At 50.0% G+C, this 22,878-nt stretch overlaps 1 protein-coding gene across 1 annotated transcript in view; it reads right to left on the bottom strand.

Moving 5' to 3' along the window:
- Positions 1 to 1,361: 1,361 nt before the first annotated feature.
- The window catches only part of PCP4 (Purkinje cell protein 4), a 61,120-nt gene continuing 39,603 nt past the window's right edge, over positions 1,362 to 22,878 (bottom strand). Inside the window, exon 3 of the mRNA XM_019420392.2 lies at positions 1,362 to 1,541. Coding sequence (XP_019275937.1) covers positions 1,414 to 1,541 — 128 coding nt within the window. The 3' untranslated portion in view covers positions 1,362 to 1,413. The remainder of the gene's footprint in view (positions 1,542 to 22,878) is intronic.

Below are 22,878 nucleotides of genomic sequence, written 5' to 3' on the forward strand. Positions count from 1 at the left end.
CCAGAGCCCAGCCCTGTCTTGTCTCCAACAGCCCCAGAGAACTGTCCAGTAGGAGGGCTCTCCCCACCAAACACAATAGACACACTTTCAGGTGCATTTTGCGAAGCAGTACATCTTCCCAAGGATGCCCGTCTTTCTCGGTCCGGACACCTGTGGCAGCAAGTGAGCCCTGCCAGAGGCACAGCATGGGCCCCACCCCCAGCCGTCACCATGCCCCTCCCACCATACTTCACACCCACGCTCCCAGGCACAAGTGTGAGCACACGCAGGCACGCAGAGCCCTGTCTCTCCTCTGGCCACCGTTCTGCGCGCTCCAACTCGACCCTTGGTGAAGGAGCTGGCGCAGGGAGACGGGATGGCCCTCAGTGGTACGTCGTGCCTTCCCCGAGCGCCCCAGGACGCTGAACGTGAGATTCGGCTTCTGTACCAGCTTCCCACCTGGCAAAGCTCCAACGACAGCAAGATTCAGTAGCTCAGGGCTCCTGCCATCTGGGGCCCCAAGGCAAGCATCCAACCCCCTGCTCTTGACCCTGTGGACCATCCTGTCCTCCCCGGCCGGGGAGCCCCTCCAGGGCGTGTGAAACCATTTACTTGCAAGGTCCTCAGGGGAAGATATGTGATAGCAGAGAAGCCAGACAGCTTCTCCAAATTGCAGGTCTTGGGAATGATCCTAGCAAGTAGCACATCACAGGGTGAGGAGCTCCGGGAGGTGGGGGAGACCAGAGGGCCACCTCTCCCCACGGAGCCACACGGGCGCAGAGAGAACGGCCGCAGCGGGGGCGGAAGTGGGGAGCGTCCCCTTTGGAGTTGTGAAACGCACCTGCTGAGCACAGCTGAGTGACACACGCCAAATGCTGATGCACCACCCACCCCCTTCTCGTTGTCCCGGGTGAGTCATAATTCCCCTGGGAAGCTGCGGACCCTTTGACACTCCCATCAGAAGAGGAAAACGCACTCTCCAGGTATGGCAAAGAGCGGACGTCTCATTGCCGCAGAAAGCCTTCTCACGGAAGCACCGTGTTTCAGCTCCAACTCTTAAGGGATGGAGAACACAGACAGCTGCCCTGCAGTCACCTCTAGCTCTGGGTAACTTCCCAGGTTAATCTAAGGGGAGACAGGAAGCAGACACTTTAATCACGCTTCGTAACTCCATTTTATTACAACATCGAGGAAAACAGGTGCAGGAGGAACGATACTAGAGATCAACAGAGATGAAGCCACTCACAGCTGCATTGTCTACACCTTCCTATCAGGGAATAAATATCACGGGTCTCTGTACATGCATTGCAGGTCGGGTGTGCATGTGTGTATCGTGTGCAGATGAATTCTCTCTAGGGTGATGTTCTTTTAACTTCTTTGACAGATGATGGTTGAATTCGGTGTCTTCTGGCAGACTAGGAGGGGGCTCTCCCGCTAGGACTGGGACCCAGCCTTTTTCTTCTGGAATTTTCTGAACTGAGACTGAATGGCCACCGCCGCGCGTTCTGTCTCTGGCGCATCCATGTCAATGTCAAATTCTTCTTGAACTTTCTTCTGCCCGTCTGTAACAACAGAAAACACAAGCATCAGGCGGTCACTGAGCTGAGAGCCGGAGGGCGGACAGCCGTCCGTCCACCGTGAAGCACACACCCACCACCCCCGCCCCACGCACACGACCCCTGGTTTGCAAGGGCTCCTGATCCCCATCAGAGCCCAGAACGGGCTGTTGTCTGGCTGCCCCAACTCTACACCTGTCAGAGACCGCAAAACTCAAGAACACAGTCCCAACCTCTCTGACATTTTCTGTACCTGATCTTCTGTGTCTCATGGCCGTATTTTACATAGTGTTAAAAATATTAGCTGTGTTTTTACCGTTTCCTGATGCCTCACGGAGATACAGTTTTAATAGTGCCACAGATATTGACCCAGTGGACGACTGACGTTCACAAGAGCTCCGGGTTAAAGTCACTGGGTTTCTGTGTATACTTGGATTGTCAGTGACATTGCTGATTGGATTAGGACTTTTGTCTTCATCATAGCTGCCAACGGATGACCGCATCTGACCTTCACAATTTGGCCACACTTCCACAGGTTTTACGTTTTGTTCCAAGGAGGTACACTTAGCGGTGTGTTTGCTATGCCAGAAGGCTTTAACTAATTCACACTGTAATGATCGCAGAAAATAGGATATAAGCCAAAGCAAAGTGAACACACAGGCCTTTGTGCTGAACATCAGCTGCCTTCTAGCCAAATATAAAAACGAATAAATAAATAAAATCCTCCAGTCATAAAAGGGAAGAATCTTTACAACTCCTTCAATCTGATGAAAGTTAATCACAATTGCCAAGGTAATTTTTAAATCTTTTTTTAATATTTATTTATTTTTGAGAGAGAGAGAAAGAGAGAGAGAGCACAAGTTGGGGAGGGGCAGAGAGATAGGAGGACAGAGGATATGAAGCGGGCTCCACACTGACAGCACAGAGCCCAACGTGGGGCTCGAACTCACGAACTGTGAGATCATGACCTGAGCCGAGGTCGGACACTCAACCGACCAGGTGCCCCAAGGCGTCTTTTTAAAAAATATACAGGCCTAGGGGCGCCTGGGTGGCCCAGTCGATTAAGCGTCCGACTTCGGCTCAGGTCCTGATCTCGAGGTCCATGAGTCCGAGCCCCGCGTCGGGCTCTGTGCTGACAGCTCGGAGCCTGGAGCTGCTTCGGATTCTGTGTCTCCCTCTCTCTCTCTGCCCCTCCCCTGCACATACTCTGTCTGTGTCTCAAAAATAAATAAAACATTATTATATATATATATAAACAGGCCCTGGGTCCCACTCCAGACTCAGGGTTGCACTAGGAAGAGACCCTGGTGGCAAAACCAAGTCAAGTGCGTCAGTAGCCCTGGGGGAGGACCAGACAGCCCTACTTTATACAAGGCTCTCAGGTGGTTGTAAGATGCAGGCAAAGTTGAGACTCAACCACTCTGTCCACAGACGAAGTGCAGAATAAAGCCCTAGAGTTGGCTCGAGGCGGAAATGGGGACACGACCTACCCCACAACACTTCACTGCCACCTGGACTTGTACCTGGAGCCCAGCAGTGTGCTGGGCTCATCCAGCTTGGAATGGGAATGTCAGAGGCATTTGAGGAAGGAGAGAAAGCCCCAGCCAGGTAGCAGGGACAGGGTTCTATTCCTGACTTTGTCACCAGGCAGCCCGAGTTCATCCATTCACTCACTTCCTCTCTCCGCAACTTTGGATAATAATGTTCAGGCAGCACCCTGACAAAGTGGAGGATATGAGATTCCTTTCAAGTGAACCAGGTTTGTTCCCCCCTGCCTGCTCGTTCTCTCTCTTAGGTGGATGACAGACGGATAGATAGATAGATAGATAGATAGATAAGTAATAGATAGATAATAGATATAGATAGATAGATAGATAGATAGATAGATAGATATAGTAGGTAGGTAGGTAGGTAGGTAGATGATAGATAATACATAGATAAGAATATAAATATACATGAGTTGCCCCTTATTTCAAGTGCATCTGGTTATGTGACATTTCCTTTGCAGACCCTTCAGGAGGTTCCTGTCAATTTTACCAGAGACTAAGCAGTTTCTGCTTAGATCCCTCCAGTCTCAACTCTATCTGGGAGGAGAGGCCACTGGCTTTGCAAGCCTTGCCAGACTGATCGGTCTGTGACCTTAATCAGTACAACTGTTTTCCTCGATCCCAGATTGGCTGCCGATGTCCACGACAGCAGGGAATGTGAAGAGCCCCAGTGTCCAGGGAATATTTGGGGGCCATCTTTTTCTAACCCACAAGAGCCCAGATGATACGGAGGCACACATGGGTTTGTCTTGTGCTGCATCGAGTAGCCATTCACATCTCAAAGGACGTTGCAGGAAATCTACTAAGATTAGGGCCTCCGGGCGGGGCAGGAGTTCCCTGAGGCTCATGTCAGGACCTTAAACGTGTTGCATTAACATTATCGCATGAGCCCGGGATGGGACAGTGTCTGGCAAACCTGAGCTGTGACCCGTTGCAGCTGACGTGCTCCCAGAAATGGACCCTCTGCACCAACCAGAGCGGTGATAACACCTTCAGCCCTAGGACTTGTCATAAGACGGCTCAGGTCCCCACATCCTCTTTCTCCTCAAGGATCCCCAGCATCTGGTGTGTGGTGATCACAAAGTGGGAGACCAGCTCTCCTTCAAGGGGACGTGGAAGGCCTTTCGGTCTTAAAACACTGCAACCTGAAGCCTTTGAACGGCCTGACTCATCCGTCCCCTTAACAATAATGAAGAAAACAGCAATATTATTTTTTGGCAAACGACAAAGGAAGGTGTGGAAAATGAGGTATATTTAGGAGCTGCACGAGACTTTGAAGATGGGCCATAAAAATAAATTTCACAATCTCATCTGAAACTAATATCTTCAGCCAAAAGTGATTTATACATTCCTCCCTCGTTGGGAAAATATTATAATGTTTAAAGAAGAAAGCATGACTATTTCAGGAATGGTTACTGAGTAGAGTCAAGCATCCCCTGGGGAAGGTCTGATACTCTTACTCCTTCCACCGAGATTTGTAAAGCGGGGGAGGGGGGCCCAGAATGCCGTGGGGAAGGAATAATTAGTTACATTTGGTGCCACAGGGTTCACTGCAAATGATGCAAATGATCCGTGTGGTCCTAAGACTAGGAAGGCACAGCTCCGAGCGCCCCAGATTCAGCAGGAGCCGAGGGATGGTGGGGGGAGGGCGTCCGGAGGCACCACAGCCCTCAGGGCCTCTCCGCATCTGCAAGCCTCAAGCCCTGGAGAAACCGAGTCACGGAGCTGCTCCAGAAGGTCTCCTTCCCACCCTCCAGATGATGGGGACAGCAACAGGGTACAGGTGGCTGTGTGAGCGCCTCCCTTCCCCATCGCTCAGGGGCAGCACCAGGATCCTATTCTGCTGCTCGGAGAGAGGATTTGGTCCTCTCGGAGAGGAGAGGTGGAGTCGGGGGGGGGGGGGGGACAGGAAGTGCCGACACACCCCAGCCCTGCACCCCACATTATGGCTCCTCACACGCAATCACTACCTTGTTCTTTCTCTCCTCCCTGCTTTGTGGTCCCTCGTCCTACGACAGCCTGAGCTCCATGAGGTCAGGGGCTTCATCCGCCTTGTTCCAGAAGCTCACACAGGGCCAGCACATAGTAGGTGTTCAGTTAGTGACCGCTGATTGCAAGTGAGTCTGGTAATGAAGAGGACAGGTCGCTGTCCGGGGCTGCCTCTATCTCAGGACTACACGAGTCGGTCGCCCTCAGCGGTAACCGTCTCCTCTCCACTTCTACCTGAACTCGAAAGGGGGGAGGCTGGGAGGCGCTACGGCAAAGCCTCCAGGGGGCCAGCTGAGGGGCACCGTCCACGGATGACTTGTGCACAAGTTGGAAAATGGGGCCACGTTGGAGCGACATGAGGAAGCATCGTTTGTGGGGGGTGGGGGGCTTGCCGCAGGGAATGGTCAGGGCCTGGGCAGACAGAAGGACTCACAGGCATTCAGGGGTGAGCTCTGGGTGGGCTCTGTGCCTAGAACAGGGCCTGGCATCAGCGCCTGGCCAAAGAATAAAGGAAAAGCAGCCTCAGGCAGGCAGTGGCCTCCAGCCTTCTCTGGGCTAAGGCTGACTCCCTCCCAACCCCCAGGTCCTCCTGGTCCCGTGAGGCAGCTGCCGGAAGCAGGGGTCGTGGGTCCAGGTAGAGTGACTTGGGGGTATGTCCCACTGCTCTGTGACTCTCATGAAGGTTCATCGCCTCACTGGGCCTCGGTTTGCCCATCTCCGAAACGGGAGAGGTAAAATCATCTTTAAAAGCCACTGGCACCCGGCCACCGGTGTTCTGTGCAGGTCAAGGCCACGTTGCAAACTGAAGCGCTGGCCCAGTGAGTGGTGTTGAGCAGGACACGCCAGAGCTCAAAGCAGGTGGAGGGGGGTGTGGGCGGTCACATGGCTTTCCAGCCACCAGGCCCTGCACCCGCTCAGACCTTCAGTTGTTGGGGCCTCATGAGGAGGCGAAGGGAACGAATGCCTTCCAGCAGGGCCGGCCACACGGCCATCACGTGCGTCTGAGCGGCGGCGCCGAGGGGTCAGGCCCTCCCCAGCCTCTTGGATGGCAGGAGGCGTTTGCTGGGCTTGTCGCCTCATGTCCTCGCTCGGCAGGGCAGCGGAAGGCCCAGAGGCTGTACCAAAAGACAGGTGCAGCCCACACTCAGCTGATTAAACGTAAACCTGCAGTCCCCAGTCTCCGTCGCTAGGGGGCACTGCGGGCGCCCGCCCCCGTCGGCTCGGCTTCTCTCTCGGGAGGGACAGATCTAAATGGCAGCTGGCAAACGTGTGCCGTTCTCATCTCCAGGCCACCCTGCAGCCGTTCCCCGGATTCTTCCACGTGTCCCTTCATAAAGACGTGCGCCTGCTCCCCGCTGGGCCGGGTGGGCTCCCTGACATGCTTCTCTAGGATCCCTGTCTAGGGAGCAGACAAAAAGGCATGGTGACACCCCACCCCCACCCCCGTCCCTGACAGCGGCTTTCCACCAGCCGGAGTGAGCAGTGTTTCCCCAGAACACTCTGTAACCTGCCCGCTGCTGCATGGTCGTTGTTATTCCTGCGCGTCTGGGGTTCTGGAATCTTAGCGTTTCTGTGCGTCCCTCTGTGAAGAAGTTCTGAGGCTGGCCGGGAGAACGGTCAAGAGGTTATTCATACCAATTAGCTGGTTTCATATAAAAAGCTAGTGGTGAGCAAGCAACTCCCCTGGGGAAGGGGAAGGAACCCAACTTTCTGACCGTGTAGCTCACGAGCCCCCCCATAAGTGCAACGTCCTGTGAGCCCAGGTGGGCCAGGAGCCACCCCCCCCCCACCCCGCCCCCCCCGCCCCAGCCCCGCAGGTTTCACCCAGCTCTGCCAGCTCATTACCCAGCAGCCTTAGTCTCAAAGGTAAGGGTCCTGGGCCATTACTGTCTACTCTGTTATGCACCTTCTCTTCCATTTACCCCCTCTCCAATCCGTGCGTCCACCGTCTTCTCTCCCCCACTTCCCTCTCAGAGCAAGGAGCACAGCGCAAAACAGTCCCAAACAACCGGACTTCTCTCCCTGGGCAGAAACCTCATCACACACCAAGACACGACACAGAGCCCAGCCGACGGCCAGCAACGTGAGCGATCACGCTCCCCCAGGCTCAGGAGCCTCGTGTTTCAGTGCTGCCGTGACCTCCCCTCCCCAGGAAACAACCCAGTGCTATTCAGATAGACTCTGCACTGCCGTGGATATCTCTTACGCTATTTTCCTGAAATATTGCCTTTTCCCTGCAGACACCGAGATAGGAAGTAGGCCTGCTATTTTGGATTTTATGATGCCATAAGAGAGACGGTCAGGTAGCCGTTCTTAAGACGTCATGGTAATAAGAGCCACTCTTCAGTGAGCATTAAACAGGTCCTCCCTCATAGATTTAAGTGGGTTTTCTTTTACAGATCATTTGATGGCAAATGTAAAATAGAGAATCATAAATATAAAGGGAAGGAGCTATACCAGTTCAAGACAATCCCGAATGAATATCACCAAGTCTCTGCTGTTGCCATGAAAATCTGTCGAAGGGGAAAATGGGTTGACATACTATGATCCCGTTTTTGCGTGCATCTACTCTAACTTTTTTAATGTTCATTTGTTTTTGAGACACAGAGAGACAGAGCATGAGCAGGGGAGGGGCAGAGAGAGAGGGAGACACAGAATCCGAAGCAGGCTCCAGGCTCTGAGCCGTCAGCCCAGAGCCCGATGCGGGGCTCAAACTCACGGACCGCGAGATCGTGACCTGAACTGAAGTTGGACGCTTAACCGACTGAGCCACCCAGGCGCCCCAAATGTTCATTTATTTTTGAGTGCTAGACAGAGCATGAGCAGGGGAGGGGCAGAGAGAGAGGGAGACACAGAATCCGAAGCGGGCTCCAGGCTCCGAGCTGTCAGCACAGAGCCCGACGCGGGGCTCGAACTCACGCACCGTGAGATCGTGACCTGAGCCGAAGTCTGACGCTTAACTGACTGAGCCCTCCAGGCGGCCCACGTGCATCTATTCTAGTAAATGCAGAACGAGCACTAGAGTAAGTGGTCATCAAGTCAGGGCGACGGCCCATCAGCAGGTGCTTACCGAGCACCTGTGTTAGTCTGCAGGGTTGCTACAAAGTAGCCCAGAACACACAGCTTAGATGAGAGACGTTTGTTCTCGCTCAGTTCTGGAAGCTGGAAGTCCAAGACGAACGTGTCAGCAGGCTTGGTTTTTCCTGAGACATCTCTCCTTGGCTGCCTACCGTGTCCTCACATGGTCTGGCGTCTCTTCGCCTTCTTAGAAGGACACGGGTCAGACAGGGTAAAAAACCGCGTTTTAAAGTAATCACCGTGTTAACGTCCCCATCTCCAAATACAGCGTCATTCTGAGGCACTGGGGGTCAGGGCTTCTGCATATGAATCTGGGGGGACACAACTCAATCTATAACACCAAACCTAACTTTGGGTTCTATAGGTTCTAAAGTAGCTTTGTATTCTTTCCCTTGTCTGGCTTCTGTCTTCTCAAGAGCTGCAGGAAATGTCCACTGTCCCCATTTTACGAAGGGGCAGTGACTATAACGTGCCTCTCCCGAGATCACCTTGTGAGTGCTGGCAAAGGGCTGATTCGGAAGCCCAGTCTCGCTCCAAATCTTGTTTTTAATCTGCAGTGTTGGTTACTTTCAGATTCTTAGAGGCCAGGATGACAGCCGTTTGTACGGACCAGTTCATTTTGCTTAGGGGGAAAGAAAATCTTAAATGGTCCAACTTATATACATGATGCAGTCAACCAGTTTGCAAAATCTGCTTGTTTAGTGGGCAGTCCAGGGGGAATTTACACCAAATTTCATCATTCAGCAAAGGGTCTCAAATGCCTAGTGTGGGTCCATCACTGTTCCAGAGGCCGAGAGAAAGAGCAAAGAACCAGCCCCAAACCCTGCCGTCTTGGGGGAAGACAGAAAATAAGAAGGTAAATGCACAAATAGTAATGGAATTTCATAAATTCCAAGAATACAATGTGCGTGTGTGTGTGTGTGTGTGTGTGTGTGTGTGTGTGTGTGTGTGTTACAAGGTCAGGTAAGGCGTCTGGGAAAGACACAGGGTTGGGGGAGGAGGCCTGTCCCCAAAAATAGCCTAAGACCCATCTGCCCGGGAGGGAGGGGCGGCAGGGGCCCTCGGCTGCCAAGAAACAACTCGTTTTGAAGAATTATTCCCCATCCGTGCATTTGCAATCTAAGTCGCAGACGTCAAATAATTAGCATAAATTCTTTAGAAATTATCAGACACGTAGTCATCCAGAGCATAACAGATCTATTCCTGGATCCTGTGACAGCCCAGGATCTGATTAAAAGTTTGAAATTCAGCATCGTTCAAAAATATATCACGCTAACCCCCATGCTGGATCGAAAGAACTCTTAAATACATTTGTTCCTGAGTTTATGATGATGTACAGTCATTGCCTAGAGGTACTAGCAATAAGTCATGAACACGGGCTTGCACACGCACACACGCACACTCATTTACGTAGATATAACTCCCCGTACTTGAAGGGCTATTTTACAGAAACAAATTACCTCCTAAGTCCTAATCCTGTAGGTCAGAAATTTGCGCATAAGCAGTAAATTGGGATATAAGTGTCCTGAGTAGGAGTTTGCCTTGATTAAGGAGATGCAGCTCCGAGCCTACTATAAAAGGACCTAGGTTTTAGCACACCATAAAGAAATAACAGCCACTTAACCTAAGTGTTCCTTGCAAATGAGGTATTAGAATACTAAGGTTTTTAGAATGCCCTACCTTCTTTCAAAGTATAATAGTAACTTGGAAAGAATTAACACCTGTCCATTGTGTTACCCTTGATGTACTTAAGCTAACTGATCCAGGGCGACTGTGGGCTCCCAGGGCCTCTCAGCGGGCTCTCCGCCCTCTCCCGCACGGGGGGGCCACCTACCTATTGGTCACGGACAGCCAGTGTGGCTTCCTTCCTAAGGACACAAACCCAGGCCTTCGAGGCAGGGAGAGCAAAGAGACGAGCCAGAAAACCAAGCAAAGATTGGAAACTGTATCCCTCAAGCTTCAAGCTGAATCAAACTCCTACCCAGAGAACAAAGCACCTGGCGTTAGGGAAGGGTAACGTACTCCCCTCCCAAAAATAATAAAGATAAATTTGTACCCCTAGTTCAAACAAATGCTAGCATCAAACATCCATCTTATGAAATGACAATTAAAAAAAAAAAAACAAAACAGTGACAGCATGTTCTTTCAAAAGCTGGGGGGAAAGCCAGTTCGTCCCGAGTTAGAGCAGCTCCCCCCACGCCGTGGCTGGGCAGGAGCATGGAACCCCAGCAAGCCGGGGCCAGAGCTCTGAGCTCCAAGCCGTTTCTCGTTCCTGCCCACTGGCTCAGGATTTATTGAACAGGGGCCACTGGTGCGGAGAATTGCAATTTTCCAGGTCTTGGCTAAGCAGCGGAGATTAATGAGCAAGGACAAGGTCAGGCATTAGCAGCAGCCGGAGAGGGGGCTTTCTGCATCTGTTGTGTTCTCACGCGGGATAAACACCCATTTCCCGCTTCTTCCAACTTTCCACACTACGTTAGCACCTTTTTGGTACTTACAGCTTTTTCTCCAAGACCGGGAAATTCTCTCTTGTCCTAAAATAGAGGCATTCAGAAACCCACAGTCTCCATTATTCAAAATGGGCTGTTGTTAATGCAAAGCCTAATTTGGCCGGCTGAAAATGACAGCCTCGGCTTCAGTTACGCGGCTGCCCCGGCCCCTACCTCCATACGCCCTGCTTATATAAGATGACTACCCGGCCGGGGCATTTAAGTAATCACATGGGTGCCCATATGTGCTGCTGAGATCAAATTTTCTCCAAAACCCATTAAGCCTATGAGGAGCACAACAAGAAGATATAAATATCACTGAAAACACTAACTTTTCTACTGGAAAGGCAAAATCGTTCCCCGTTGTATTAGTCGGCTGGGGCTGCGTAACAAAGTAATACAGGCTGGGAGCCTAAATGATACAAATGCATTTGCTCACAACCTGGAGGCTGGAGGTCCGAGACTGAGGTGCCTGCAAGGTTTTGTTCCTCTAAAGCCCCTTTCCTGGGCATGCCGACCGCACCTACTCCCCCTGTCCTCACATGGTCACCCCTCTGTGTGCGTCTGTGTCCTGATCTCTTCTTGTAAGAACACCAGTCGTGTTCTTAATCAGTTGTGACCTTAATTCTCTCTTTAAAGATGCTGTCTCCAAATACAGTCACGTTCTGAAGTACCAGGGGTCAAGGCTTCATCATATGAATTGGTGGGTGGGGGTGCACCATTTGGGGGGTGGGGGACACCAGCCCATAGCACTAGACAAAATGCCTACATTTTCTAGGGGGAAAAAAATGAAGACAGGCCGATGAGGTATGATGAGAGAGCTATACCGGGGAGAGCTTAAACTCCAATTCCAACTGATTGAAGAATGTGGCCAGATTGGCCTTGCTGAGGTTCAAATGCTCCCCCCGTGTTTGAAACGGGGACGACGAGGAATTGAGACTTGGTGGCCTCTCAAGATGTTTAGAGGGACAAGGAGAAAGTGTGCACAGGCCTGCTTGGTGATGTATAAAGAACATTACAAGTGCAGGGCTCCTGCACGCAGACTGGCTCCCCCAATACCCTCTCCTCCCACCCACCCCCTCCAGCACAGATGCTGAGAAGCTGGAAGAAATCCATTCCCAGATGGCCCGGAAGTAGGATTCCGCCCCCCCGCCCCCTCCCCAGGCTTAGGGCCAGGAGGCAGGTGCAATGTGTCAGGCTCTGAGAAGGCAGAAGTGAGCCCTGGGGGGTTGGCAAACAAACCCAGAAAGCCCCCACAGCTGGTAAGCACAGAGGCAGAGGCTTCGGGTTTCTCCGGGGCAGCCACAGGGACATCGGCTGGCCTGTGTCTACGCCCCAGTGAGGCTTCTGCCGGAAAAACTTGCATGCGGTTGGGTGTTTCTGGATGCACTGTTCTGGCTGTGCGTGGGACGGGCTGGGGTCTCTGCTGCTCAGAAATGCCGTAAGGCGCTGATACCCTGTAATAAGCCCCTTCTACTGAATCTACGAGTGTATTCTATTCTCTGTGCCATCGTCTGCTGTGAGCACCCCTAGTTCACATGGGGGCAGGGAAAGGATGGGGGCGTTCTGTAAGGGGGTCACCCCCTGTGTGTTTAGGGATCGGAGAGCAGGCTTTCATTTCATTCGCATAGGAAACTTTTTAGTGCTTACTGGAGAATCGCCTGAATAAAGTGGGCAAATGAGAGCCCTTTAGGATAACACAGGAAGTGTCTCTTTCCTCTTCTGAGCACGTGTGAAGAATGACAATTCCTTCCCAGGAAACAGCAGCTAACTTCCCTAACAGCAACCCCCTCAGAAAAGCCACAGTTTGCCTTCCTTCACATGCTGACAAAGAAAAATGACTTCAGGCAGGTTGGGAGGACGGAGAACAAACGAGCCATCCATCACCTTAGACCAGCCCTCCAAGCAAGCCAGCCAGATAGGTAAGTGCTCGAGAAACTCCGTGAGCAGAAATGTATCGTGGCCGAGTCTGCTCCTGGCCTCCACCTGTCCCCTTTTCCTTAGTTCTCAACCCCTGATTTAAAGCTGAGTACATAATTACCCAGAACTAGGTTTCCAGCCTCCTTGCTGTTGGGTGTGGCCATTCAGCTAAGTTCTGGCTGGTGTGACGTGGGTAGGAAAACAGAAATCTCCTTTAGAGAAAGCTGACAGTCTTTGCCCTTTTCTCTTATTCCTATCTGCTTTCTGCTAGCTGGAATGCAGATGCAATGGCTAGTGCTCAAGCAGCCACGTGGGGCCCTGAATTAAGAGTCTTCTGCTGAGAATGGCAAAAAGTAATACAAATGTTTGATGCTCCTTGAAACTGCACTGACTGCCCTCAAGTACATACCTTTTATATGAGATCGAAATAAACTTTATTATTTAAGCTGTTGCTGTTTTAGGATTTCAGCTTCTTGTAGATGAACCTTATCTACTTACACATATATTATAAAAGCACATAATCATTTGAATTCATTTCAGGCTGATAACATAAACTCAAATATATATCACTGTGCATGGTATGGCTATATTTTTCCCCTTAACTATATGCTTTTTCTTCTGATGTGTACATCTGTCCAATTTCTGATATGGATAGCCATTCCTTTACAGCAGTTAATACTTTTTAAACCTCAGGATTCGGGGGCGCCTGGGTGGCTCAGTAGGTGAAGTGTCCAACTTCAGCTCAGGTCATAATCTCATGGTTCATGAGCTGAAGCCCTGCATCAGGCTCTGCGCTGACAGTGCAGAGCCTGCTTGGAATTCTCTCCCCCTCCCCCACTCATGCTTTCTCTCTTTCAAAATAAATGAACTTTAAAAACCAAATAAACAAATAAAACCTCAGGATTTTTACAGAAATATGTCTCTATTCGGCAACTTTTGCCAACCATTACTCACAGGCTTTCTTACTTTATGGTTTGTGCCTTCGCCTTCCAGCTTGTGAAAGTATGCAACTTGAAATGCTTGAACAGATAGGAAAGGAACGTGAGTTTTCCTTACTCAGGGTTTAGCCGACACCCTTCATTCTGCTCCGGGCCCATTTTTTCTTCTTTCGGAGCTTTGGGATATTAGTGGTTTTTCCTTTCCTTTATATTACCTGGTTTTACCATTTCAGAAGGGTGGGATCTTGTTGGGATCGTTTGCCCCTAGCTGCTACGCTTCCAAGTTTTAAAGGATTAAATTCTGAAGATGTCAGCACCGTGGAGAATTTTACAAAGGTCTCCAGGCTTAAAACGAAAGAAAATGCAATCATAATTACAGGACATCTTCAAGAAGCCTCAGAGAAGCAGCTCACCTCATTAATTTAGAAACCTGACTTGAGCGCATTGAGTGTGCTGACTCCCCTCGCCCGTCATTCCAGAGGAGTTGCCTTTGGAGAGAAAGAAGGGGCTAAGCCAGATGGATCGCCTTCCAGACTCAGTGAGGCTCAAAGAGGTCTATGGACCAGACGAGCCCCAGGCTTACGGAGCAGCAGTGAGGACAGAAAGAACATTCCATGCACACCGGAAAGAGACCAACATTGCATTCAGACTTTGGACTGTGGGTCTCTTTTCCTCCCCTTTGCACCACCAGGTGCTGCCTGGTGAGGGATGCCTTCCTCCAGCCGTGCGCCAGCAGCTGGCTTCGGCCCTGGCAGACGTAGCTCTGTTCTTCCTGGACCCCCACGGGATGCACCGTCTCACTGGACACATTCCCATCCTGGCTCTCGGCCCTGCGTCTCTAATCTGGGTGGACAGGCGTTCTCCTGCGTGGATTTTCAGGGATTGCAAGCTTCCTTAGATGCACAGGACTCTTGGGCAGATGCATCCGCTGCGTGTCCAGAATTTGACTTTGGGGGCGACGCTCCAGACGGCAGCTCGGAAGGGGGTCTGGGAAGCACAGCCAGAGTCAGGTGCAGTCAAGCCACTTCCCACCGCCGCTGCTTAAAGTCTCAAACTTGAGGCTGCCGCCAACCTTGACTCCCCATCTGGTCACACATCATGCACCTCACTTCACTCTGCACCTCTTGTTCACGGCGAGAAGGAGAAAAGCGGGATTAGACGCGACTATCCGTGTCCCCGACTTCCCGTATTTTAAATTTTTTTTTTTTTTCCAACGTTTTTTATTTATCCTTGGGACAGAGAGAGACAGAGCATGAACGGGGGAGGGGCAGAGAGAGAGGGAGACACAGAATCGGAAACAGGCTCCAGGCTCCGAGCCATCAGCCCAGAGCCTGACGCGGGGCTCGAACTCACGGGCCGCGAGATCGTGACCTGGCTGAAGTCGGACGCTCAACCAACTGCGCCACCCAGGCGCCCCACCGTATTTTAAATACCCTTCACAGGTCCTGAATGTGACCACGCGTTCCACGTAGGAATACCCTACACACAGGGATGGCATTTGCACTGGGGTGTGACCCTCTCTTGTAAGTGTGCGTAAACGAAGACGGGCGCTGGGTTCCAAGAAACGCCCGTTGTGGATTTAAACTCCTTGCACGCTGGCTGGTGTCCTGCCCCCACAAGCCTGTTCTTCCACATTCCTCTACGTATGTTTGACACGTCGCTTCTATTTGCTTTTTTTTAATGACACTTGTCTTAAGAGTTCATGGCCGAGTACTTGCTGATTTGGCGGAAACAGCTTTTCAGAGGTGAGTCACTTTAAGCTTTGGATTTGTTATTCTCCTTACCGGGAAGATGGGATCACATATTGGCAAAAAGAGAATAAAATCAAATATCCAAGAAGGAATGAGGTTGTGCGGTCTGGACCAAGCAGGTGAACCACATGTGGTACCCAGACTCGGAAGGACTAGCCAACAGGAGAGCTTCGGTTTGAATTTTAAGCGTTGTTTAATAACAATGTTCTGACAACTCATCTCAAGAAGAAATGGAATTAGAAGTGAGTCCCCAGGTAGTGGTGAAGTTCTGAGGCTCCAGGCGTCTCCCCTACTGGTTTAGGTGGGCAAGCACCTGGGAAAAATTCAGACGTGCACTGTGCTTTGGTCCAACAAGCCATCACCACTGTTTAATCAAGGCTTTTATTTTAATGTTTACTTTTGACAGAGAGAGAGAGACAGAGCATGAGCGGGGGAGGGGCAGAGATGGGGGGAGACACAGAATCCAAAGCAGGCTCGAGGCTCTGAGCTGTCGCACAGAGCCCGACGCGGGGCTCGAACTCACAGACTGCGAAGTCATGACCTGAGCCGAAGTCGGACGCTCAACCAACTGAGCCACCCAGGCGCCCCTACTCAAGGCTTTTTATGTGACACTGGGACAGGACAGTCATCAAAGTCCCCTCCCCGCCAAGCAGAAGTCCTTACGGACCAAAAGTAAAGCAGAGTATTTTTATTTCAAGATTTCCAGAAACAGAGAAATTTCCAGTGTCTGGCAACATGATCCAAACTTACTCAGTTTCTAAAGAGCTTTAAAAAAATAAAAAATTAAAAAAATTAAAAATTAAAAAATTAAAAATAAAATTTAAAAAAATCATTTTTCAAAGGACCGGCACTCAAATGACATCCCTTGAAGTACTCTGATTATCGACACAGGTAATAGAAGCATTTCTGTCTAGATCAAAAATTTAAGCAGTGATAAAATCTCCATTTTTAGTTCTAGTAGCTCAAGGGAACATTAATGCAGGCTGATATCACGGAACTGATACGGGAAACCAATTTAGGCAGAACATTAGGGGAAAATGTCTAACATCAGTCTGGCCGAGGACGGGAGTGTTCCCGGGAGCTGTGGCATCTGATCTCTCACTAAAGTCATTGCAAGCTGAACTGAGGAAATAACACACCAGGGATATATTTTGCCAGCTGTGGATGGCCAGGGTGACCTAACAGGCTGCTCCCATCCCAGATATGTAATTGGCAAGGTTTTATGGTTTTGTTCAGCTTTGAGGTGTGTGAACAGAATGAGACTGCACACTTTATCAGCAGGTGGCTGGCCACGTCTTTTAAGACACTATTCTAACCTTCCACCGGCTAATCTCGCTCATAATTTCTAGATCATAGCTCAACTCCTCCACGCATGGCTGTCCTTTAAAGTGTCAGTGGGGGGGCGCCCTGGGGGGCTCAGTCAGTTGAGCGTCCGACTTGGGCTCAGGTCATGATCTCGCGGTCCGTGGGTTCGAGCCCCGCGTCGGGCTCTGTGCTGACAGCTCAGACCCTGGACCCCGCTTCGGATCCTGTGTCCCCCCTCTCTCTCCACCCCGCCCCTGCTTGTGCTCTCTCTCTCTCTGTCTTTCAAAAATGAATAAACATTAAAAAAAATTTTTTTAAATAAAGTGTCAGTGGGCTGGGTTTATGGAAAATGCCAGTGAGACATTTTTCAACACGTAGCTGCAACTCCATATCCAAGTTGCCAGGATCTGGGGGGATACTCGTCGGCAAGCCCGTGCACGATTCCAGTAATGCATGGCACTGGGTGGCATTGCCTAAACCCACAAGTGAAATGGTTACAAAGGTTCAAGAGAAAACTGGCATACTTTCTGGCTACAACATCGCGTACACAGTTTAATTTCAGGGGTAGCAGGAAGGCTGACAGCAACCGCTTTATGTGCCCAGGTGTGCCCATTTAGCCCTAGGAGGCCACCCACTTCTTTTGTATCCCTGCGATGAGTGCACCCTTGCCGTCTACACCTGCCCGCACCAGGAGGCTAGTCACTGGTCATGCAGCCTAACTACAAACCCGAATGCACGCCGTGGAAATGTCCCAGGAAACAAGCCCTCTTTGTGTGTTCTGCAGAGAGCCATGTGGCACGGCGGTCCGTCCAAATCAAAGAACAAATTCTCCCATTTTGTGCAAATGGTTATATAGTTGCTATCACATGTTCACAGCTGGCAAAAACCCTATTCAGTTTCTGCTCGTTGTACTTGCTTTCCCCTCTACTGCCTCTACCAAGAAATAGCATCAGGTTTCTCCTTGGGACTCGCAGGCAATATTCCCTCGATGGGTGCAGAAAATAAAATCCAAAGGAGTCAAGCAGCCTCTCGGGTCCCAGAAAGGGACAGCCGTAGGATCATAAAGCGTTAAAACTAGGCAAGAGGCTAGACACGACGCTGTCCCACAGTGAGGAATGGGACCCGAAAGGTGGGAAACCGTTCGCCACAGATGAACCACCAGCCAATGGCCGAGCCACAAAGGGCAGGGACAAGAAACGGATCCACTCTTCGCCCGTTCCTTCCTGAGCAAACCGAGACTTGAACGTGGTTTTCTTGCCAGACCGTGCGGCCAAGCAGGTTCACCAGCACTGCGATCGGGGCAACAGCCAAAAAGCAAAGAAAAACCTAAAAACGAGCCGACTAAAACATCAAAATTCTGCGGAGATGGTGGCACGGTCATGGCCAATTCACGGATGAACCCAGCAACACTTCGGTGCTAAACGTTTCTCTATTTTCTCCTGAAGTTCCTATGAAATCATTGAATGCCACTACCTGGGAGGAACATTTAGGGAACTCTTTGTGGCCAGAAAATCAATTATGATCTACAACGCACATCTTCATGGGCTGTTTCTGATGCCCCAGACCGTTGGCAAAGCGCACCGTAGGAATGCTTGCTTTATGGACTGGTGAGAAATTGCATTTGGGGGAGTGCACCTGAGTTCAAACTGCCTACAGGTTTATGTTTGCCTTGAAACTCCAAAGCTCTAAAATCTCAGAAAGATCAGAGCCCAGAAGACTCATCGACGCCATTCTGATCAGCACAGCTAGTGATTCTGTGCCGTGGGTAATGAGTTCTGCCGTGTTCAAAGGACAATCTTGTTACACTTAGGTCTGTGAGCTTATTAGGATGGGAGGAGTCTAAAGGGGAAATTACTTTGCTCACATCAGCACCTACCCAGGAAAGCCTCTCTCTGACACCCAAGGACCCTTTGCTTTCTAAACGAATGCTGGAGCACAGTTCAATTTTCAATGATCTTCAGGGTCTAGGACAGTGGAACGGTAGAGAGAGAAGAATGTGTTTTAGAAATATTGAAGAGGCCGCTTGCCAAGCACAAAAATGGCATCAAGCTTCCATTTCGCATTATCGTAAATTACTGGAAGGAGTATCCTCATAAACGTCGTGAAGGAGGCCGTATCTCCGTCTTCTCATTTCCTACTCCTCACCCCCCTTCTGGGTCTATGGAATCAATGCATCTTTCAGCCAAGTGTTGGTCTACACAGTTCCACATCCCAACAGGAAAAAGGAAAGTAGCCTCTGGCACAGGATGGCAAGAACTGTTAGGAATCCCAGATTAGGAGAATCAACTACTCAGTTATTTTTTTTTTCTGGGGGAGGAAGGGAAATATAATTTTTTTTTTAAATTTTACTTGAGAGAGAGAGACAGAGAATCAGCGAGGAAGGGGCAGAGAGAGAGGGAGACAGAGAATCCCAAGAAGGCTCCGAGCTGTCAGCACAGAGCCCGATGTGGGCTTGAACTCACGAACTGGGAGATCATGACCCGAGCTGAAGTTGGTCACTTCATTGACTGAGCCATCCAGGTGCCCCAGAAATATAATTTTTTTTTTTTAATATCTCATTAAATTAAATCTAGTGACATGCAAATAGCCTTCTCAAACACAAGCAACAATCTCTGTTAAAAATAATAATAATAAAGGGGCATCTGGATGGCTCAGTTGGTTAAGCATCCAACTTTGGCTCAGGTCACGATCTCATGGTTGGTGAGTTCGAGCCCCACGTCGGGTTCTGTGCTAATGGCTCAGAGCCTGGATCCTGCTTCGGATTCTGTGTCTCCCTCTCTCTCTGTCCCTCCCCCACTCACACTCTATATGCCTCTCTCTCTCTATCAAAAGTAAATAAACATTAAAAATTTTTTAATAAAACATAATAATAAATATGCCTTCAAATTAATATTGGAAAAAGCAAAGTTTACAGATAATTACATTTTATTTTATTTTATTTTATTTTATTTTATTTTATTTTATTTTATTTTTAAGTAGACTCCAATGCAGGGCTTGAATTCATGACCCTGAGATCAAGACCTGAGCTGAGGTCAAGAGTCGGATGCTTAACCAACTGAGACACCCTGGCGCCTCAAATAATTGCATTTTAAATTCAATGATCCCATAATATTGGTCACCTTTTTTTCTCTTGAACATTCAAAGGATGGTTTACATTAAGAGGCTCAAATCCTCATATCTGTGGGAAATGGCCTTCCCCGACATGCCTGAAGGAACAATCCTGCTGGCCACGTGGGGGAAGAGAAGGAGGAATATCTTGGTTCTGGTTGGCACTTAATTAAAAGGAGGAGATGGTGTTTCTCATATTTCCATATTTCTTAAGCAACTGATCTTGCAGTCACAAGTTTGAAGTTTAATTCAAGGTTCCAAAACTCAGGACTGCAAGAGGGACTAAATGAAAGCGATCTGCAGCCGATCCCTCTCCAGGACAGTGAAAGCACACCTCAGCATTTGCCTCTGGAATGTTCCCAGGCCAGACCTCCTGGGCAACACCTGGGGTCACTGGCAGCTCCCCTTCTCCCCACTTTTCCTGTGGCTCAGGGCAGCTGGGTGCAGTGGGAGGCAGCTTTTCTGGAAGCCTTCAGTTTGTGGCTTCCAGCCCCAGATCCCTGGAGGTGCCTGACCACGCCCTACCCCTGTTTGGTCTCTGGGGGCCCCAAATCCCAAGAGGCTGAAACCGCGGTCCCTCCCTCCTACCCTGATAAACCTGACTTTGGGAGGGGGTGACGGTGCCCCCTCTGCGCGTGCACACACACACACACACACACACACACACATACACACACACCAGCCTGGCTGCATTCCTGTTAAGTTCTCCTCCCCAGACTTTGGCCACCTCCCTTTGCTCCTGAATGACAGGGGTCTGTGGTGTCTTCAACTGACTCCCTGGAAAACACTAAACTTTACAGGACAGCCTAACTGATCTTTGAAAATAGATCTGACATCTTTCCTTCCTTTAAAAATACTAAGCCAACCAATGACACCATACAGTTAAAAGGATAACATCAATAGCCGGTCTTTCTTGCTTGCTTGTTTTTTTGTTTTTTGCTTTTCTGACACCAATCCAGAATTCGTATGCAAAAGTCCTGCCTGTTTTGTCTGTGTAAAGCTTCAATCACTTACCTTTTTAATTGGGGAAGACTGAAAGGGGAGCAGATGACCCGGCCCCAAGGTTCGGTGAGGAGAGTGCATGGGCAAAGACACAATGCCATCTTTCAACCTTGGCTCCTCGGATTTGCTCTCCCCGCTTCCCTGCTTTTCCTGACCATCGTTCTGTGGCTTTGGTTGGGTTCCTCCAAGGGGGGTAGTACAGGCCGTCAGAAGACAGAAAGAGAGAGATCTGGGCATTGATCTCCTTGCCTCCTTCTCTGCCAGGGTTGCCAGATAAAATACAGACTGCCCGGTTAAATTCGGACTTCAGATAAACGATGAAAAAAATGTTCAGTCTAAGTATGCCCCAAATACTGCGTGGGGCATACTTATACTAAAAAAAAATTTTTTTTTTTTTTTGCTTATCTGACACTGAACTTTAACCGAGCATCTTGTATTTTTATTTTTAAATCTGGCAACCCTACACGTCTGCAAAGCTGTTGCAGCTCAGGTACGTCCACCAACAGAAGAACACAGCCCCCATCAGACTGCCTCTTCGGACAGCATCTTCTCTGGATCCTGGTGCCTCCTGTCAGGCTCTTCCACTGCCCGTCTGAGGTTCTAAGTAAACTATTCTGTGTGGCTTTCCCTGAACCCTGCACTCATCTTTGCAAACAGCCCCTTCCTAGTTGATGCTCCTCAAGTTACTCAGGGGCGGGGTGCACCCCCCCATTCCCTCCCAGGACCATGGCCCACGTATTTGTCACTAAGGACTTCTGGCCCCATTGTCCCAGCATTGCTGTTTCAAAATACGCCTTCACCCGTTCTGATCCCAACATACAGCACATGGCAGGTGCTGAGCAAATACTCTGAATGCGCAAAAGAAGCTAGAGTTGACACTGTTTCGCGACATCCCTTTTCTGGTTTGTAAGAACCTCAAGGTTTGCATCCAGAAGAGATTACATTCCTACCAGCAAGAACGGAACACAATCCAGAATTGTGTCTGAAGAAGCAGGGGAGAGGAGAAGTAGCCAACGGGTTAGCGAAGACGAGAGGTTTAGGCATGTGACAGTTAACTACTGTCCCCAAGTTTAACAGCGTAAACTCAGGAAGTGTTTATTCTGCCCACCGGGTCCATGGACTCAACTGGGCACTTCTTGCGTGGAGTCGTCCATGGGGCTGCCGCCAGATGGCCCTGGGGCTGGAGTCCCCTGGAGGACCCTCACTGCACATCTGGCAGTGGGGCTGGGAGAACCCGCACCGTCACTGGCTGGTTGGGCATGTCACCAAGCCACTGCTCCACGTGTCTAGCTCAGGCTTCCTCACGACATGATGCTTTCAGGATACAGGACATCTCACACGCCAACTGGCCTCTCCCACAGCAAGTGTTCCCAGAGAGAAAAAGTGGAAGCTGCCAGTTTCTTAGGGCCTGGGTTCAAAACCCCCCATGCATCCCGTCTGCTGCCTGCTGCTGGTCGGAGAGGCCACACGGGCCCGGATGTGAGAGAAGGGGACTCAGAACTCCCTCTCCCTGAGCTAAGACTTCATAGCCATCTGTGATCCTCTACAAAGTACCATGCAAAATCAGAAATCATCCATAATTACAGCCAGTGTACAAAGTGATCCAGGAGTATTCACCAAGTGCATTAAAAAGTAAGGAAAATAGGGGAGCCTGGGTGGCTCAGTCGGTTAAGCGTCCGACTTTGGCTCAGGTCATGATCTCGCGGTCCGTGAGTTCGAGCCCCGTGTCGGGCTCTGTGCTGACAGCTCAGAGCCTGGAGCCTGTTTCAGATTCTGTGCATCCGTCTCTCTCTCTCTGCCCCTCTCCTGCTTGCTCTTTGTATCTTTCTCAAGAAGTAAATAAAAATCAAACTTAATAAATAAATAAATAAATAAATAAATAGAAAGAGCCAGAGGGGCGTCAGGGTGGGTGGCTCAGTCAGTTAAGCGTCCGACTTCGGGTCAGGTCATGATCTCACAGTTCATGAGTTCGAGCCCCGTGTCAGGCTCTGTGCTGACAGCTCGGAGCCTGGAGCCTGCTTCGGATTCTGTGTTTCCCTCTCTCTCTGCTCCTCCCCCGCTCATGCTCTCTCTCTCTCTCTCCTTCAAAAATAAATAAAAACATTTTTTTAAAGTTAAAAAAAAAAAGAAAGTGCCAGAAAGAAAATGTATTATAAAATGAATGATACATATTTACCGGTTTTAAAGAAAACAGTCTGTATGCCCCCACCCCCCGC

The sequence above is a fragment of the Panthera pardus genome, unplaced genomic scaffold, assembly GCF_024362965.1.
Source record: "Panthera pardus isolate Hobbes unplaced genomic scaffold, ASM2436296v1 HiC_scaffold_16, whole genome shotgun sequence".
Taxonomy (NCBI): Eukaryota; Metazoa; Chordata; class Mammalia; order Carnivora; family Felidae; genus Panthera; species Panthera pardus.